General features: G+C 40.0%; 1 protein-coding gene across 1 annotated transcript; it reads right to left on the bottom strand.

Moving 5' to 3' along the window:
* Window positions 1–13,968: 13,968 nt before the first annotated feature.
* Window positions 13,969–19,677, bottom strand: LOC149179776 (serine carboxypeptidase-like 27). Its single transcript, XM_089415808.1, has 10 exons — window positions 19,171–19,677; window positions 18,921–19,028; window positions 18,681–18,776; window positions 18,487–18,579; window positions 16,081–16,166; window positions 15,633–15,896; window positions 14,931–15,064; window positions 14,718–14,813; window positions 14,480–14,585; window positions 13,969–14,266 (listed from the first exon to the last, which is right to left on the bottom strand). The coding sequence occupies exons 1-10, from the start codon at window positions 19,496–19,498 to the stop codon at window positions 14,102–14,104; spliced, it is 1,476 nt and encodes a 491-aa protein (XP_089271934.1). The 5' UTR covers window positions 19,499–19,677; the 3' UTR covers window positions 13,969–14,101.
* Window positions 19,678–21,761: the final 2,084 nt, after the last annotated feature.

Consider the following 21,761-nt stretch of genomic DNA (forward strand, 5'->3'; position numbering starts at 1 on the left):
ATTAATCCTTAGATTGAATCTACCCTTATCACACTATCTCTTGTTGTTTCGGTGAAACCCTAAACTTTAGGGTTCACTATAAAACCCTAGCCTTTCGATGCTTAGGGAACGATAATAAAGAAACCCTAATCTACTTAGGGTTCGTTAATAAATTCTAGAACACATAATGATATCCTACTCTCTTGATGTTTAGGACTTTGGTAATGATATAAAGAAACCATAGCCTTTGAGGGTTTGTCAATGATTTCTAGGATATATGATGAAACCCTAGATATTTAGGGTTTGGTGAGTTAGGGTTTATGACAAAACCCTTGCAATAAGTCAATATAAATTCCTAGGAATGAAACCCTAGCTTGGTCAAGTTGTTGTATAACTATTGTTAAAGCTTTGATCTAGGGTTTACAATAAAACCCTAGTATAGATTGATATGAAATGCCAGTACGCTAACTTGATTGTTGATATCCTTTCATTGATGAAATCTAGGGTTTGTGACAAAACCCAAGTAAAGCTTGAAATGAAATTATAGGACATAATATTGAAAATGTAAAGTGCTATGATTGGATTGCTAACTTGATATCTAAGGATTTAAGTCTCAATGATGGAATATGATAAAAACCCTAGCAAGTTGTTAAAATTCCAAAATATAAAAGATGTAACCCTTGTTGACTATGAACCTAACTAGGTTTAGATATTTGATGTCTAAATATTGATTATTTTGATGCTTCCAATTTGATAAAGTTGAATTCATGCTTTTGCTTATTTGTACCTGGTTGCACTTGCTCTTAAAAATTTGCATGTATATAATCTTCAAGATGTTGAAAATGTTCATAATTAAAGATGACTTGATAATAATAAAGAGCATGATGGAAAGAGAGTTTTTTTTCCCCTTGGAAAATCGTAATTTTCATTATGTGAAAGAAAATTACATGTTGTATATGCATAATGCATATGCTCTATCAGAGGCAGAGTGCCTGTCAAATATAGGAATTATCCAATGTAACAAAAATGGGCACTTTATATCCACGCAGGGAGGCATTGTTCTCTGATAAGTTCAGCAAAAATTAAACAAAATTACTCTACATAGAGAGTGTATGTCTGTTATATATACATCTGATAATTTAAAAGCACGTGTGAATATGATGGAAAGAGAGAATTGTAAGAAATATGATGGCATTAAAAATGAAGTAGATGATCTTGTTGCCATAGAAAGGATGATGCTTTTGAAAGAATGAAGCTTTGAAATATTGAAGTTCTCTGATGGAATGATGGTGCAAAAGAAAAAGTGTGTGTGACTGAAATAATAAAAATTGTTGATAGACTTACTCCCTAGTTGAGAGGGAGCTTGGTTGAAAAGTTAATCTCTTTTAGTTGATAACTTGATATAAATATAATAAGGATGATTGAGATCGAAGAATAGCTAAAGCACTATAGACAGGTTGTTCATGATTGATGAAGTTGCAAACAAAATCTTGGCTACATTGAAAAGTACTGAGGTTGAGTTTGGTGTTGCTAGAAAATTGAAGAAGGAAGCTTCTAACAAGATATGTTTGGATAATATGATGATGATTTAAGAAACGTTAGAATAAAAAAAGACCTCGAAGGTTTATGCTAAACATATATGTATATATTGAAAGTTTATTATGGATTGGGGTTGTGATTGTGCAAGATCTTTCCATGAGAAGGTTGAACATTTTGAAGCATGCTTGGATTGGTGGATATATCTGGTTTAGTTGATAAGGAGAGATGAAGCATCTTGGGGAAACAAGATGCTTGGGAGGACATTTGGCTGGTCTGCGATGATTTCTAGATCCAAAAGTAGGGATCAAGTGATGTTGGTCTTGGAGCTCCGAATACACACCTAAATCCATGGGTTGGTGTTAGAGCTAAAGCCTGATGGTACCTAGAGTGGCTAAAGCTTGGAACACACCTTAGTCCCACCTGATTAGATACCTTGGTCAAGTATCTAATTTGTAACACTGAGTGTGTTGTGACTCTTCATAGAACATACATTTTGAAGTCTTCCATCTACCTATATATATATGTACTTATGAATACCTCCCTAGTTAAGAGGGAGTGTTGAAGAATGTAACTAGTGTCGGTCTTCATAATTGTATTTGAGTCATGATGTAATATATTTGTCAAAAGAAAAAAGAAATATTGACTTATTAAAGCATGGGTTTCATGATTGGATCAATGGTCAATAGGTCAAAAGCACCCATTGTGGGTTTATGCCTTGTGTCAAAAGTCAATGTCATGTATAAAGCCCCTTCTTAGGCTCATTGTATTTAAGAAAGAGATTTATTCTTGTCATGTTAACCCATCCACCATCAAGTTGGCTAACTAGTCATGTCGGCCTATTGAGGGAGCTTCCAACGACTATATATATAGCTGTGAGTTCAACCTATTAAAGCAAGCGAAATTGATGGAGTTCGACCTCCAATGATAGAAGTGGAAGATAGTGTGAAGAAAAGTATACATAAGAAAAGAAGACTGTGTGAAGGAAATTGGGTATCGAATGATCTTCCATTCATGTAAAGTCTGTAATTCAACAAGATCAAAGATACAAGGCTATGGAGATGGGCCAAAAATTACAAGAGTAAAAGAAAGAAAGCCGAAATTCTCAAATGTCCTCCTTGATATATAACTTTGAAAGTTTTGATTTTTCTTCATAAAGGTTAGCTTGATGGATGGAGGGGAAAATTCATTGTCAAAGGTCTTGGTCATCTCAATCTGATTTACTAGTCGAAAAGTTTGAATAGGTTTTCCACATAGGAGTTTCAGCTCTAGTTGTGATCCAGGTGGATATTGGTGGACACCCACCTATTCCACCATGACCCCCCAGTAAGTTTCATCTATTTCCTTGATTGTAGCACAATTTACTACTTTTGGCATTTTTCCAGGTCCTGAACTTCTAGAGCCCTTTTGAGACCCTAAACGATGTTTTTTTTTAGCAAAATTGTTCAATGATTGCTATGGAAATCACATTGGTAGTCGTAATCCTTAGAGAAATATTTCCAATGAGGTATCATACACGTCAAACAGAGATAATATGACGAAGTTACGACCCCGGGAAGTTGGTTGCCCAAATAACCCCAACGAGGCCCATAAACTCTTGTTGTTACATCTCCTCAGGTTAGGGTTTTGGTTGTTTAGGGTTTTCTCTTATTGTTCAGTAATAAAAAGGCCCTTGAACCTCATTGTAACTTAGTTCAGAGGCATGTAGCCACCACATCTCTTCTTAGAGATAAGCTACCATCGCCCGAGCTAGTCTTATTTCCATTTTGTTTGTAAGCATAATTCAATGTTGGATATTAATGAAATGAAGTGTTATTTCTGCTGCATCTTTGTATTTATGGTTATATCTGTAATTTTTTGCGTTCTTGTTTAAATCTGGATCAGTGGTATCAGAGCGATCTGCTCTTTCTGTGTTTTTCTTTGCATGTCCCCAACGAGCTTGGGATATAAGGAGTTAGGGCTTGAACTAGTCGAACCTTTGCAAGACCAACCTCACAAATCTCGATGACCTCCCATGGCAGATGAAAATAAAGATGAGGGGGCAGGAGATCCTATCAAAATCTTGCTCGAAGAAGCTCTCGAGTGACAAAGGAACACGAGGATTGACAACTTTGCCCAGATCCTTCAACGGCTACCCAGGGGTGACGCATCTACTTCCAACATCCACTCTAAAAGTGCCACACCCTAATAGGTACAAGTTAACTTTGAAATTCCCATATTTGAGGGTGAGATAGATGTGGATGCCGCAGATAAATGGTTAAATATGCTAGAAGGATATTTTTTTGTTCATGATTTTTCCAGCCAGGAAAAGATCACTTTTGCATTTCTCAAAGCCACCCCCCACGTCAAGGACTAGTGGGAAACCTACTGTGAGCAGAAGGATGAAAGTACGACCTTACTATTTTCAGTCGCACCCACTTGGAATTCATTCTAGGATGCCATCAAGGAGTAGTACTACATTTTTGGAAGCTATGAGGATAAATACATAAAGTGGACCACGCTGCATTAGGGAAGGGACCAAGACATGCTGAAGTTTACCGATATTTTTCATACCCTTCACACGAAGTTGGGTATCAAGGATTCTGAGTGGCATTTAGTACTCAGATACCGCGGCTGCCTACACAGGCACATCCAAGTGGAATTCCTAGACATCTCTGCTCTTGGCACGACGTACTAATACATTGTCAAGATTGAGTAGAAGTTTAAACAAAAGAAGTAAGACTTTGGATCTGTGAATCCAAAGAACAAAGGACAAAGCCAGGGGGGTGACCCAAGACAACCCATCAAAGCTGCAAGAAAAGAACACCACCACGAAGTTAAAGAAGGACACAGGAAAGTGGTGTGAGTTCCATAAGAGCTCCACTCACAACACAAGTGAGTGTCAGACCAAGCAGTTTCTAGTGGCCGAGTTGAAGGCTTCAGAATCAGATGCATGTTCTGACCCTGAGTCAGAACCCGACAAGAGGAATGACAAAGGGAAGCAGATTATTGATGTGGAGCCCAACGCCAATGTTTCCACCACCAAGATCTAGAAGAATGAGCTCGAAGATCCATAGGATGGGGAGCATCTTTTCCTCTCACAAATGTGGGTGAAGGGTTCATCACTATAATTCATTATCGACAGTGGCAGCCAAAAGAACCTCATTTCAGAAGAGGTTGTGAAGCAGCTGAGCTTACTGACCATACCACACCCGTAGTCATACAACATCAGGTGGCTTCACCAAGGACAAGATCCTCGAGTCAGCCAACAGTGTCACCTTCCCTACAACATAAAGGCCTTCACAGATGAGGTATTGTGTGATGTTTCTCCTCTTGACGTTTGCGATGTATTATTAGGACAACCATACTTATGGAAGCGACATGCTGCATATGAGTCTAGACCTCACTCTATGATTATTTCTTTGGGTAATACGTTATACAGGATACTAGAGGTAGCCCCACCTACTGCCACCTCTTTGATTTTTGCTATGAAATGTAGTAAGATCATATCCCAGACTAGGAAGTTTATTTTCTTTCTGGTTCTCTCTCAAAGTTAGGGGAAGATCGTAGCCACATCCATGGCCCCCGGGAAGGGTTCCTCCACACATCATAAGCAGGTGGATAGGGTCATGAAACAATACATGGACATCTTCTCCTCACCCATAGGAGTACTATTGCACTATCAGGTCAAGGATTCGTTCGATCTGACTCTTGGAGCACCTCTACCCAACGAGTCAATATCTCGCCACTCCATTGTGGAAAATTCCAAGTACAAGTAGTGACATGATCAACATCGGGTGCCACACAAGTTTCAGGTGGGCGACAAAGTCTGGTTGGTCTCTGATATGGTCCTTACACCATTACCAAGGCTGTGGGAAACAATGCTTTGGAGCACAACATTCCCCCATTCCTTGGCTTGCACCGATTTTTCAATGTGGACCGCCCTCAACCATGCTTCCCACCATTACTGGACACGTCAGAGATTGCAGAACATCTCACTAGGGACGAGGTTCAATAGAAATTTCCTCACCTCATGGAGGCTCTGCACACAATGAGGACCATTGATTCCTAAGGGGGGAGGAATGATCCAAGTGTATATTGGTGGCCACCCACCTATTCCACCATGACCCCCCAATCAATTTCATCTGTTTCCTTAATTGTATCACAATTTACTATTTTTTGCAATTTTTCGAGTCCTCAACTTCTGGAGCCATTTTGAGGTCCTAAACAACTTTTTTTGGAAACATTTCTCGGCGTGTCAAAAATTGTAGTCTTCAGAGAGATCTTTCCAATGAGAGTCCTCAGAGAGATATTTCCAACGAAGTGTCATACGTGTCAAACAAAGATAATATGACCAAGTTACGACCACAGGAAGTTGACTGCCCAACTAACCCCAACGAGGCCCATAAACTCTTGGTGTTACATCTCCTCAAGTTAGGGTTTTGGTTGTTTAGGGTTTTCTCTTATTGTTCAATAATTAAAGGGCCCTTGAGCCTCATTATAACCAGTCAATTTAGAGGCATGTAGTTGCCACATCTCTTCTCAGAGATAAGCTACCATCGCCCGAGCTAGCCTTATTTCCATTCTGTTTGTAAGCATAATTTAGTGTTGGACATGAATGAAATGAAGTGTTATTTCTGCTGCATCTTTGTATTTATGGTTATATCTATAATTTTTTGTGTTCTTGTTTAAATCCAGATCAAGGTGAGTGCCTACATTTTGTGTTCTCTTGTTGTCTTTGAAGTTTTGGCAATTATCTTGATGATGATGAAAATATAAAGAAGAAGAAGAACTAATAACTAATCACAAGGAATTGTCAAGTAAAAGAGAAATCTAATAAATAAGAAACCCTTAAAAGAGAAAACTAATAAATAAGAAACCCTTACACTGCCCTCATGGATTTCTCAACATTCCCTACAAAAAAGTGCCATGCAACCTTAGAAGAGTGAGATTCTATAATTAGCTGCAATCACTCACCTTTAGGAACACATAACTTATCTAATTTGTACAATAACTTGTCTTGGGCTCAGCAATCATTTCCAATATGAAGGGCACTTGAATGTTGTGTTGGGCAAATCAGATCAAATCACAAAATATGATTCCACATAAGTAAACAACTATATCAAAACTACCCATGACATTGGTGAACATCAAGAATTCAATGTGATGCTACCCATGACATGGTGAACATCAAGAGTTCAATATGATGCACAAATGTGCTTGGGTCCATTAATCATTTCCAATATGCCATAATTTGATATAAGGGAACTTGAATTGTTGTTTTGGGCAAAAGGATTCAATTCATAAAAATTGATTTATTAAAACTATTCGTGACCTTGGTGAATATCAACACCAAATATGTCAAGAGAGCATTATCCACCCCTTTGAAAAATATATTATTGATATACAACTTGCCTATAACCATGATGGGTAAGGAAAGAATAATGAACTTGTTTGTACAAGCATTCCATACAATCCATTTCCCAATTCCGCTCTACTTATTAAGGTTTTGGGTGGGCTATACACACTAATCATAATATAGTTGTCAAATTTATTTACCTCCAACATTGATCCAAGTGGATATTGGTGGCCACCTGCCAAGTCCACCTGGACCCCCACCATTGTTTCTCTCAGCATTTTCAGTTTCCTTAATTGTAGCACAACTTACTATTTTTAGCAGTTTTTCGGGTCTTGAACTTCCGGAGCCGTTTTGAGGCCCTAAACGATGTTTTTTGGGAAATCTGGGGCAACATGGGTCCATGGACTCCCAAAGTGGTAGTGCTCGGATGGATCTTTCTAACGACTATTGTATGTGTCAAACAGAGATCGTATGCCAAAGTTACGACCCTGGGAAGTTGGTGTACCAATTTACCCAAACGGGGCCCACAGTTTGGCATTTCATCTTCTAGGGTTAGGTTTTGGAATGTTAAGGGTTTTCCATTGTTTCTCAACAATAAATAGGCCTTCGAGCCTCATTGTAACACAGTTCAGAGGCATGTAGCCACCACATCTCTTCTCAGAGATAAGCTACCATCGCCCTAGCTAGTTTATTTCCATTACTGTTTGTAAGCATATTTCAGTATTTTACATTAATGAAATGAAGTATTATTTCCGCTGCATATCTATGTTTATGGTTATCTCTATAATTTGTTGCGTTCCTGTTTAAGTCTGGATCAGTGGTATCAGAGCGGTCTGCTTTTTCTCTGTTTTTCTTTGCATGTCCCCAACAAGATTGGGATATAAGGATTTAGGGCTTGAACTGGTCGAACCTTTGCAAGACCAGCCTCGCAAATCCCGACGGCCTCCCATGGCAGATGAGAAGAAAGACGAGGGGGCAGGAGATCCTATCAAAATCTTACTCGAAGAAGCCCTCGAGCGACAATGGAACGCGATGATGGACAGCTTTGCCTAGATCCTTCAGCGGCTACCCAGAAGCGACGCATCAGCTTCCAGCAGCTACTCTGGAAACGCAACGCCCTTTAAGGTACAAGTTAATTTTGAAATCCCCATATTCGAGGGTCAGATAAACGCAGATGCCGTAGATAAATGTTAAATCTGCTAGAGGGTTATTTTTCTGTTCATGAATTTTCGAGTCGGGAAAAGATTGTTTTCGCTCTTCTCAAAGCAGCCCCCCACGTCAAGGATTGGTGGGAAACCTACTGTGAGCAGAAGGATGGAAGTACTGGCTCACTATTTTCAGCCGCACCCACCTGGAATTCATTCCGGGATTCCATCAAGGAGCAGTACTACCCTATCGGAAGCTATGAGGATGAATACATAAAGTGGATACGCTGCGGCAGGGAAGGGACCAAGACGTGCTGGAGTTCACCAATCTTTTCCATACCCTTCGCACAAAGTTGGGTATCAAGGATTCAGAGCAGCATTTGATACTCAAATACCGCGGCTGCCTGCACAAGTACATCCAGGAAGAAATACAATTCCTGAACATCTCCTCGCTCGGCACAACATACCGATATGCCGTCAAGGTTGAGCAGAAGTTTAAACAAAAGAAGCGAGACTTTGGATCTGCGAATCCAAAGCAGGGGAAAGGTGCCCCTAAACCACAGAACAAAGGACAAAGCCAAGGCGAGGCAGCCCAAGACAACCCGCCGAAGCTGCAAGCAAAGAACAGCGCTGCGAAGCTGAAAAAGGACACGGGAAAATGGTGTGAGTTCCATAAGAGCTCCACTCACAACACAAGTGAGTGTTGGGCCAAGCAGTCACTGGTGGCTGAGCTAAAGGTTTCAGAATCAGATGCATGTTCCGACTCCGAGTCAGAACCCGATAAGGGGAATGATAAAGGGAAGCAGATCATTGATGCGGATCCCAACGCCATTGTTGCTACTGCCAAGATCCAAAAAAATGAACCCGAAGATCCAGAGGAGGAGGAGCGTCTCTTCCACTCCCAGATGTGGGTAAAGGGCTCCCCGATACGGTTCATTGTTGATAGCGGGAGCCAAAAGAACCTCATTTCGGTAGAGGTCGTGAAGCGGTTGGGCTTACTGACCACAGCACATCCACAACCGTACACCATTGGGTGGCTTCACCAAGGACGAGATCTTCGCATGAGCCAGCGGTGTCGCCTTCCATACAACATCAAGCCCTTCACGGATGAGGTATTGTGTGACATTGCTCCCCTTGAAGTTTGTGATGTATTATTAGGACAACCATACTTGTGGAAGCAACATGCTGTGTATGAATCAAGGCCCCGTGCTGTTATTATTACATTGGGAAATAAGTTGTACAGGATACCAGAGGTAGCACCACCTACTGACATCTCTTTGATTACTGCAAAACAATGCAGTAAGCTCATTTCCAAAACCAGTAAATTTGTTTTCCTGATGATACGCCCTCAAGGAAAGAAGAATACGGTGGCCGCGGCCTCCAGACAGGGCCCCTCCGCATGACAACTACAGATGGACAAGGTCATGGAGGAGTACGAGGACATCTTCACCTCCCCTGCCGGGGTTCCTCTGCACTGTCAGGTCAAGCACTCCATTGATCTGACCCTAGGTGCGCCGCTACCCAATGGACCAATTTATCGGCGCTTCGTTCTAGAGAACGATGAAATCAAGAGGCAGATTCAGGAGCTCCTGCAGAAAGGTCACATCCGTCCGAGTTCATCGCCTTGTGGGAGCCCAATCGTGTTGGTACAGAAGAAGGATGGGACGTGGAGACTCTGTATTGACTATCGGGCGCTGAACAAGATCACTGTCCGTAATAGGTACCCGATCCCGCGGATTGATGACCTCCTGGACCAACTAAAGGGGGCGAAATATTTCAGCAAGATCGATCTGAAGTCAGGATATCACTAGGTACCTATCGAACCCTCTGATGTGTGGAAGACTGCCTTCAAATCTAAGGAGGGCCTTTTCAAATGGTTGGTTATGCCTTTCGGATTGACGAATGCTCCTGCAACCTTCATGAGGCTAATGGATGACATCTTGCGGCCATTCACCAACTCATTTGTAGTAGTATATTTGGATGACATTTTGATCTTCAGCAAGAGTTGGGAAGAGAACCTCCACCACATCCGACAGGTTCTCCAAACACTGCGGCAACACAAGCTATGTGCCAATTTGGAGAAATGTACTTTTGGCATGACCTAGGTTCAGTATCTGGGATACATCATTGATGAACAGGGGGTGCATGTGGATCCAGCCAAGATCCAAGTCATTCGGGATTGGCCATCTCCAACCACTCTAACAGAGCTCCGCAGCTTTCTAGGTCTTGCCAAATTCTACTGCAGGTTCGTGTTGGGGTTTTCTCATATTACTTGGCCCTTGAGTCAAGTCACCAAGGGAGGGGCGAAATCAAAATTCTTTTGGTCTGAATCTCAACAGAAGGCATTCATAGAGTTGAAGGATCGCCTCTGCACGACACTAGTGCTCGCGTTACCAGATTTACAACAACCATTTGAGGTCGAGACAGATGCCTCTGACTATGCTATTGGAGCAGTCCTTACTCAACATGGACATCCAGTGGCATATCACAGTGAAACACTTTCAGACACAGTCTGGAAGTACCCCACTTATGATAAAGAGATGTATTCCATTGTGCAGGCCTGCTGACAATGGAAGCATTACATTTTGGGGAAGGAAACGGTCATCCACACAGACCACCGACCCCTGTAGTTCATACAGACCCAAAGGAAATTGCAGAATGATCGCCATCAGAAGTGGTCTACATACCTGCAACAGTTCCACTTGAATATCAAGTATAAGAAGGGCAACACCAATAATGTTGCAGATTTCCTCAGTCGACCACCAATCATGGCGTTAACCACCGTGCTCAACTCTTGTGGGCACGAGACTTCTGATTGGCCACTTCTCTACAAAAGCGACCCAGAATTCAGCCACACATACCAGACACTCTTGGAGGGTCGGCATGTTCCAGATTTTCACCTCCAGGATGCCCTGTTATGCCACCTGGGTCACCTTTGTGTTCCTTCAAGCGAGCGTGCCAAGATGATTTGGGAAGCACACTACAGTCGGGCTGCTGGGAATTTCGGGGTCGAGAAAACAGTGGCAGTACTGCAAAATTATTTCTATTGGCCGAATCTTCAACAGGATGTTGGGAAGTACATCAGATCATGTACTGCCTGTGCCATTGCCAAACCGACCATCAAGAAGCACGGCCTCTATACCCCGTTGCCTACCCCTAGTCAACCTTGGGAATCCATCTCCATGGACTACATGTCAGGCCTTCCTTCCACTAAGCATGGAAATCACTGTGTTTTTGTGGTCGTTGATAGGTTCTCGAGGATGGCCATTATGGCGGCCTGTAAGAAGAATATCACAGCAGAAGCCACTGCTAAACTCTTCTGAACGAGTGTGGGTGCACTTTGGGATCCCACAGTCTATCATCTCAGATCGGGACAGTCGGTTCCTCAGCACATTTTGGTCCAGTCTCTGGTCAATGCTGGACACCAAACTCACGAAGTCCACAGCCTTCCATCCTCAAACTAATGGCCAGACAGAGGTTGTCAATAGGATGATTGTGCACATTCTGCGCATGTATAACTCAAAGAATCCACGCACATGGGACGAGAGCCTCCCCTATGTTCAGCATAGCTACAACCGAGCTCTTCACGGCTCCACTGGCCATAGCCCTTTTCAGGTGGGATTGAGATTCCAGCCACTATGCCCCATTGATGTGGCCATGCCACTTGCAGCTACTCACATAAATTCAGCTCATGTTCAGTCCGAAACAGATAAGGCCACCAGCTTCATTGAGCGCATCCAACATATTCGCCAGCAGGTCCATGAAATTCTGGAGAAATCAAATGCCAAGTACAAGCAGCGACATGATCAACATCGGGTGCCACACAAGTTTCAGGTGGGCGACAAAGTCTGGTTGCATTTGCAAAAGGAACGCCTTACTGGAGCCTATCGAAAATTGAGACCACTCCGATATGGTCCTTACACCATTACTAAGGCTATGGGAGACAATGCATTTGAGCTCAGCATTCCCCCATTCCTTGGCCTGCACCCAGTGTTCAATGTAGACCGCCTTCAGCCATACTTTCCACCATTGCTAGACACATCCGACATTGCAGAACAGCTCACACCCACAAAATTAAATCCAGATTGCATGGAACAAGCTGCAACTGATCGGATCATGGACACATAGATCAAGAACACTCACCAACAGAATATCCAACTGTATCGAGTTGTCAAAGTAGGCCAACTCCTTCACCAGGGCAAGTGGCTCACCAGGGAAGAAGTTCAACAAAAGTTTCCTCATCTCATGGAGGAACTCAACGCAATGGGGACCATTGCTTCCTAAGGGGGGAGGAATGATCCAGGTGGATATTGGTGGCCACTTGCCAAGTCCACTTGGACCCCCACCATTGTTTCTCTCAGCATTTTCAGTGTCCTTAATTGTAGCACAACTTACTATTTTTAGCAGTTTTTCGGGTCTAAAACTTCCGGAGCCGTCTTGAGGCCCTAAACGACGTTTTTTGGAAAATCTTTGCCTCCCAAAGTAGTAGTGCTCGGATAGATCTTTCTAACGAGCTATTGTACGCGTCAAACAGAGATCGTATGCCAAAGTTACGACCCCGGGAAGTTGGTGTACCAATTTACCCAAACGGGGCCCACAATTTGGTGTTTCATCTTCTAGGGTTAGGTTTTGGAATGTTAAGGGTTTTCCATTGTTTCTCAACAATAAATAGGCCTTCGAGCCTCATTGTAACACAATTCAGAGGCATGTAGCCACCACATCTCTTCTCAGAGATAAGCTACCATCGCCCTAGCTAGTTTATTTCCATTACTGTTTGTAAGCATATTTTAGTATTTTACATTAATGAAATGAAGTATTATTTCCGTTGCATATCTGTGTTTATGGTTATCTCTGTAATTTGTTGCATTCCTTTTGTAAGTCTGGATCAAACATACCTTAGATAGATCACAATCAAGGTAGATACCAATATGGTGTATGAGACTCACTTGTTTGTAGCACAAAGAATCCACCTACTAAGGTTTTGGGGGGGGGCTATACACACTAATCATAATATAGTTGTCAAAATTATTTACCTCCAACATACCTTAGATAGATCACAATCAAGCTAGACACCAATATAATGTATAAGACTCACTTGTTTGTAGCACAAAAAATCTACCACCATATGACACTTTAATTGCTATAAAGTCTATGAAAAATTCAATATATAACAATTAAAATATTATATATATAAAAGAAACACATAAAAAAAAAAATTATATTTTTTCCTTCACAATTATACATAAAGATTATGTACATTTGATGGCTATGCATAATGTTTGGAAAGGTTACACTTGGTTCAGAGTGTGAAATGAATAGTGTGGTGATAACAATGTTTTGAAGATCTACAGTGAAACAACTTTTCTCAAAGATTGATGCCATTTCGCAAGGTTCCCATACTGCAACAAATGGCCCACCCATTTATTGTTTACTTTAATTAAAAAAATCTAAAACATACTTTCTATCCAAACATAGAAGGTCAAAAACGTGCACATTCCAATTGCATCTTCTATAATCCAGCGCAGGAATAGAATCTATTGCTCAGCAACACCATGGATACAGTGCAGCTAAGCCGTAGAAGATAGATATGACAAAAAAATATTAATTCTTGCTTTACAAAGGTTGATGCTTTTCAGTTAAAATCAGTTTCTGCATAAATGGTTTTACTTCAGCGAGATCAGCTTTATGTAAAATATTTATTTTCAGCTGGCCCTTAGGATTCAGAAATGAAAGCACTTAGTCATCAAGACTGTCATGCCATTCAATGTCCTGAGCATTGGTAGTCTATATGCTGTTTACACATGTATGGTGTTCCTTGCAGTGAATATTTACATGTGATATCAGTATTCCCTTGTGACAATTTCAATAGCCTAAGTAATAATAACAAAGATACCAAAAGCATTCCTGGACTTCAACGTCATGGAAAATTCATAATTGGATCATATATTCAATGCTGAATTGTTGTTTTTCTACAAGCACCTTCATTTCAGAACTCCTCTGAATGAAATGAATTTAGCAATTTATAAGTAGTTCAATTGTTGCTAGGATCTCCTCTGGCAAGTAGTTCAATTGGTGCTAGGATCTCCTCTGGCTTTCACAATCACTATAAAGTATCTACAAGCTCTGTGGAGACTGGCATCGGTTTTCCTTCTAAGAAGGACTGGAAGAGTATGAAGGCCTTTTCAGGTTCATGCAATGGAACCTCATGGCCTGCTCCTCTGATTGTTACAAATGTCAGCCCTTCGTATACTTGAGTCCATCCTCCCACCTGAGCACCACAGACAACTATCAACATTCATACTTATACTAGCACAGATTCTGTTGAAATTCGAGAGTTATGTGTACCATCATTGCACATTACCAATTTCTATTTCTCATTCCTATTAGAAATAGAACCATGGTGAGCACCATAACGAATGCATTGCCCTACAGGCAGCCATTGCATTTTCATGCTTTTAGAGATAAGAAAAAGATGACTCACCTGCCCATTGTCATACCAAGGATGCCAGTGAGTAACCGTGCGAAGCTTAAGCGCATTTATAGAATTTCTGGTCGATGTTACAGGAATCACTGCATCTGTATCTCCACTGCACGCCAACAAACAACAAGATCAACTTTTCTACAGCAGACTTATGATAGAACACAAAAGAAAAATACGGACAAGAAGTTTCCTGGGTCATGTTCTGATTAAAGAAATGACATGCATAATGAGTTGGGACCTGAACATCCAAATGCGTAGTCCAGCTTTTATGAGCTCTCGGTAAATTGACAGCACAGATCTAGGAGAGTCTCCCCAATTTTCACCAACTGCATCACTGTATATAGGAAAGCAAACAGACCAGATCGGTGAATGAATGCTGTTTTACAGATACTGGAAAAGCAGCAGCACAATATCAGAAACACATCACCGATTTAATCATAAGACTACAAACCTGCAAGTCGTCCACTCATAAGGAATTCCTGTAACATTGGCGTGAAGAGCCTTTTGTACCTCAGGTAGATTGAAGTAAATTTTAGAATATTTTTCAGTGCAAGGGTCATATCCCCCAAACAGATGCCTCCATGACTGCCAAGAAAGAATGGCTCTGTGAGATCGAGGATATAATCTTATAGTAGCTCTGAGACTGTTTGCCAGACAGAGGTAAGGGATAAATTACCATAGATTCATCTTAACCGGGATTCAAAAGGATAAAAGCACATTACCATGAGCTTCAAAGATCCAAGTTTAAGATGGATTTTGTTATTTTTTTTTTGATGTATTATTTTTAAGTTGTGATTTTAGATTTGTCTTTAACATTAGAAATGGGATGGCAATTGTTTTCCATTTTATTTTACGAGTGTGACTCCACCCACTGACAAAGATCCCTTTCTCCTTGAATGGTAAAAGCACCTAGCATCCTTCAATGCAACAACCAGCCATTTTTATTCATCATGCAGCAAATTTGGACCTTAATGTTATGCTAAAATATGCTTAATTTGAAGAACCAGAGCCTCAATCATCTAGTCCACTCTTAATTTTGATGTGTTAATCAGGGAAAAAGGCTACCAAATGGAAAAAAATACAGTATCGGAATTTAAGCATGCCCTAATACTGATTTAATAGCATATACAATGCTTGCATCCAATATACTTACTTTCCCTTTCTTTAATTGTTTTCCATATGTTCCACTACTGTTCAAGCAAGGAGGGGTGTAGATGCTGTATGGATCGATTTGCCCCATTTCCACGTCGGCATGCTCTAATGCCAATCTACATAGAAGTGATGGGTGCATAGTAGAGGAAAAATCACAGAAAATGTTGAGCATTCGGAAGGTGTTGTCGGATATCAGACCATGAGACCACATAAATTCAAAAATGCCTATACGGTCATGGAAATCATCTGTAACTCCATTTCCCACCTGCAAGAACCATGTTATTCTCCATATTAATCACACTATAAGAGTATAACTGCCCCACTTTCTCCTATGTCATACTACTTAGACCAAATGATTTTTGGATATTTATCATCCATTTCAGGAGTCCCTCATTTTATTTTGATGATACCATGCACATTTAATTCGTGATAACTGCACGGGATCTTACCATATATCCCTTCAGATTAATGACTGGATTTTCAATGTCCTTGTTTTGTCTGTAGATGACTTGAGCTAACTGAGGAACGTAATGCCCTAGAAAAAAACAATATTAAAAAATAAGATATTCAGTTTAATTTTAACTCTGATATTATATTTATTCACACCTATGTTGATAATGAAGGAGAATGCCTCTCAACCCTGTACATGAAATGAGGAAAAGCTTGACATCCCTAATGCAATAGTTTCTTTATCAAAAATTCAAAAAATACTAACCAACAAAACTTGCATCATTCAAGGTTAAAGTCCTTTTTTCTGATATGTAGATAGAACTTCAATACTCCTTCCATCACTCACTATCTCAGGGCTGAAAGTTTGATGCAAGAGCATACCCTCCAATTTTGGTGATAGCATAAAAATGAGTGTTCTTTTTGTGGTAAGTAGAAAGCCAATATTAGACACTTAATCTTTAGGTAATTATTAGTAGACAGTTATTTTTTAAAATACTACTATTTTGTTGTTTCCTCATAAATCAGAATCGTCGTTTCTTCCAAAATCAGTTGTTTCCTCATAAATCAGAATCTTTGCCTCAGTGCAAAAGAAGATAGCAATTCAACAGAGTTATCTATTAAGGAGCTTGGACCATTTTCTTTAATGGAAAAAGAGAGAGTGCGAGAAAGCAACTAATAAGAAATGATATTGTGAGTGTTCTTTGCCTTTGTATTTTTTTTTAATACGGTATTGTATCAAGTGGTATCAAAGCTCATGTTTCGCATTTGAAAGAATTTTCTCAGGGCTGAAATTCTACAAGCAGTTTCTTTATGGTGTTGCAAGATGCCACCACAGAAAAGAAAAGAAGCAGCAAAAAAAGGTCGATGCATTAAACATAAGGTTGATTCCGTGTATACCAATCTCATAAACATGAACATGGGTTTTACTGAGCTCTCAAAGAGTTAATGACACGATACTCGTTAATTGATCTTCTAAGATATTCAACTCATAGCCTGCAACAAACATGGAGTTGTATTTCCTAATGTAAATTTCTTCTTCAATGAAGTTATTTGACTCTATCGATTGCGCCAACTATGTCATCTCTAAAAACAGTCACCAAATGCTCGAGCCAATTTTTGCAATGTCGTGGAAAATGTTGGGTACTTATCTCCAATTCAACATCGCTCATCATCATCAAATTGCCAGGGAAAAAGAATGGGTGAATAAGTCAAGAGCATCTTCCTTGCATTGTCTGGTCAAACATCAACCCAACAATGGGACTTGATGCTTCCTCAGCCCCATATTTCACCAAAGGCCAATAGGGAACTCCAGCGAGCGCTCTTATATTTTTTTCCCCATGAATTGAAAGTTTTTCTGAGAGGAGTAGAATGTTTTGGTGAGATAGCTGGGCTTCACTAAATGGATGAGCTTGATATAAAAACAACTTTTGGTGAAATCCCAATGTCCCCGTATGTCAAGTCAAGGGCAACAACCTGGGTTAGGGGACGTCCCCGGTCATAGGGCCATATATGTGGAACCCCCTTCCAACGACAGATAACAAGGATGACCTCGCCCTGTTTCCCAGTCCTCAGTACATAAAAGAAGTATCACGGTGATACACACAAGCTTCAGCAGAGGTCTGTTAGCTCTAGACTCCCGTTACAGAATTGTTTTCATAAGGGTAGGCAGAGAGAACGTGAAAGAAAGCTACCAATCAATAAATCACGATCATTGAGAGCTCTGACACCGTGTTTGCTGTGAAAAGAGGTGCTTTCTACGGCACAGTATGGTCTCAATATGGACCTGTTAGCTCTAGACTCCAGTTACTCCATTGTGTTCATAACGGTAGGCAGAGAGAAAGTGAGAGAAAGTTACCAATCAATGAATCACTGATCATTGAGAACTCTTACACTGTTTGCTGTGGCAAGAGGTGCTTTCTACGGCACAGTATGGCCCATAACCTTTTAGTAGGTGAAAAATGAAATGCAGTATCCAATCAAAAGAAAAAGGAACAAAAAAATCTAAAGTATTTTAGATTAGAATTTAAGAAAGTAGGGTATATCCATCTTAATTTAGAATGGAATATTTCAGCTTTTTCACTCTTGAAAAAATAAGCATATTATAGAGATTTGATATCTCTACCTACTTCATAAATTTGGAGTTATAAAACAATTATGCTGATTTGGAGCTTGTTTTTACCTCTTCTAGTGTTTGTTTGGAATTTTAGACCCTACACGCGTCTTCTTATTGAATTCAAAAATACATATAGTTATAGATGTATATGATGCAATAAATTGGACTACTTTTAACACTGGTATACTCTTACCTGGGATATTATTGTGGTTTCATGCCTGCATACACATAATGACAGAGAGACATGGCTACTTCGACAATACATGACTGAATACAGGAGAAATTTTTGTACCTCCATAGCTCTCTCCCGCAATGTAAAACTCTCTATTTTTATATTGAGGGAATCTTTCCAACCAGTTGAGCAAGAAGGTGAGTGAATCTTCAGCTGCAATTCAAGGGTTAAAAACATTTCAATCTTTCTATATTGGGAGTATCAAATGCAAAAAGCTAAATGGTAAACTCTGCGGTAAGCACCATACATCATACCAGTTCGTTTGTCTCCTGACTTGGATATATCTGAAGAAGTGTTGGTGTAGGAAAAACCAACCCCAGCAGGGGAATCCAAGAACATTATATTCGCCACTGCATGCATGCAAATAAAAAAGAGTTGATACCAAACATGACTTTTAGATAAATGGGTCAATTCAAAACAACAAACAACTATATTTTTCCTTCTCCATGAATTCAGGGAGAAGAATGAAAATAACCAAGTTCATAAATGCATACGTCTATTCCATGAATATGGGTTAAGGTGGAGAGTTTTCCCATCAGAATTAATGTAAAAAGGCCCAAGCTCTTCTGCTTCCCCATATCCCACAGAAGAACACCCAGGACCTACAATCCAACGAAATCGTTGCAGAATAAGTCTTCATTGCAATTATTTGATATTGGGTAGACAAAGAACAACTTTGCAGAAGATATTCTATAATGATACTATTATTGGTACAGTATTTCATTTTCTAGTAATCATAGATACCTCCATTCAACCACAAGACCAAAGGTTTAGAAGATGGGTTTTCTGTGGCTTCAATGAGCCAGTAGAAAAGGGCTCTGCCTGCGGTTTTGTCTACAGTTATGTATCCAGAATATTGGGCAAAGTTCGCATCTGAGGGCTGACCAGGGAGTGCAGTGATTCTGTCCTTGGCCTGCTCATTTCTCCATTCAATTTCGTTATTCTTCTCCCATGTGGCTGTGGATTGCAACGTCAAAAGCAGAACCAGAACAAATCCCAAATAAACTTCGCATGTGCTCATCGTCAATTTGCTGCCAATGTTACTCCAAAACGATTGTAACGATAATATCATACACAGAGTCCCAACGAATAGGCAGTTTTATAACCTGGCAGAGTCGGAAGGTAGCAACTTCTAAAACCGTTTTAACTGTTTTTCGCGTGCATAGTGTATAAGAATAGGTAAAAAAATTCATATAGTAAGGGAAAAAATTCATGCTGTAGAATTAGGGAAAAAGAAAATCCTTCAAATTTGGGAAACAACCTAGAGATTGAAAAGCAGGGCAATATAGATCCTTCAAATTTGGGAAACAACCTAGAGATTGAAAAGCAGGGCAATATATATTAAGGAGGAGACAAAAATATCAAGTTCTTTCACCGCTTTGCAAACTATAGGAGAAAACAAAATTCACTCTGGCAGATTAAGGATGGTGAAAGAAACAGCCATAACAAGCAATCGAATATTACAGACCTTGCAGTTTCATATTTTAAAGATGCATATAATAGAGTAGAGGTGGAGGATATGGACGCTCAGCTGTGGGCAATTGAATAATATTCTCAAATGTTTAATGAAGAGGACAATGAGGAGTTGTTTAAGGAGATTGAGGAGGAGGAACTGGTCCAAGCAATAAAATCAATGAAAGGAGATAAGAGTCTGGGTTCAGACGGATGGATTGTTGAATTTTTTGCTCATGTCATATACATATTTCAGGAGGACTTGAAACTGGTGGAGGAATCTAAGACAAAAGGCTTCATTCATCTGCATCTAAATTCCACATATATCTCCCTTATCCCAAAGAAATAAGAGATTGAAACCTTTGCGGACTATCGTCCAATATCATTATGTAATATAACATATAAAATTATCTCCAAGATCATAGCCAATAGACTGAAGGCTACTCTATCTAAATTTATCTCCACTGAGCAATATGGTTTCTTAAATAATAAAATAATACATGACGCAGTGGCGGTCGCACAGGAATGCATGCACAACATTAAGTCAAAAAAGATGAATGCAGCAGTGATGAAGGTTGAGTTAAAAAAAGGTTATGATTGCTTAGATTGGGGATACCTAAGAATGGTTCTATTAAAATTGGCTTAAATCCAAATATGATTGAATGGATCATGGGATGTGTGTCTTCAGTTCGTTATGCAGTTATTATCAATAGAATCCCATCCAAGTTTGTTGCTGCATGAAGAGGACTGAGACAAAGGATGTGCATTATCCCCTCTTCTTTTTATCTTGGCAATGGATGGATTAAGTTTAAAAATTTAAAAAGTTGTGTCCATTGGAGATTTTGAAGCACTGAAAATCAACAGTCATGTCATAGTTTCTCATAGTTTTTTTGTTGATAATATTCTATTGATGGGAATGATATATAGGATTAAATGGCTTTGTCTTTCCCAAATCATAAAATAGTTTGGGACAACAACGAGACTGTTTCAAAATAAACAGAAGTCCATTATTCTATATGGCTCTTGTAACCAGGTCGATATCACATATATTAAGAACTGCTTTGGAATAAATGCAGAAACCATAGACAAGGGCATGAAGTATTTGGGGTATCGACTAAAACCAGGAAGCTATTAAAATGCAGATTGGATGTGGCTGGTGGAAAGATTTTATAAGAAGATAAAGGGATGGGAACACAAATGTTTATTTGTGGGAGGACACATCATCCTCACTTAGTCAGTTCTTACTCAGCTGGGGATTTACAGGGCACACTTGTTTCGCATTCCTCAAATGATCATAAATCTTCTGAATAGAGTAATGGCAAGCTATATATGGTCTCGAGCAAATGGGAAATGAAAATATCATCTTGTGAAGTTGGAAAAGATCACAAGACCCAAAATTCTGGGAGGTTGGGGTGTTCTAAATTTGAAGATTTTTGGATGGGCTCTTATTTTAAAGTCATTATGGAGAGGCATCAATAGTAAAGGCATATGGGGGAAGCTGATTCGATCTAAATACATGTTGAATAAGGATTTTTCCTTTTGGTTAAGACAAGGAGCGATAGGGAAAAAAGGTGGCTCACAGATTTGGAACAGTTTCATAAGGGTCAAGAAGATGCTATTTCAAAATACCTCATGGTTCTTTGGATTGGGCAACAACATTTTGTTGGGAAAAAATTGCATTATTGGAGCAGGCGAGAGGCCACCAAGGACAGTGAAATTGATTCAACACCTGAACAAAAGAGGCTTTTTTGTTCTCAGTCAGTTGATCAGTGCATGGAATGGCAGCGTTCCAATTTGGCTTGAACCCTCGCAACTGAATTTTGTTGATCAATATAAACATGATTGGTTACAGTTTATTAAAACTCTAAAGGAGGCAGGGATAT

Source organism: Pinus tabuliformis, chromosome 3_2 (assembly GCF_031772625.1).
Source record: "Pinus tabuliformis cultivar Carrire ecotype Pingquan chromosome 3_2, CPIR1, whole genome shotgun sequence".
NCBI lineage: Eukaryota > Viridiplantae > Streptophyta > Pinopsida > Pinales > Pinaceae > Pinus > Pinus tabuliformis.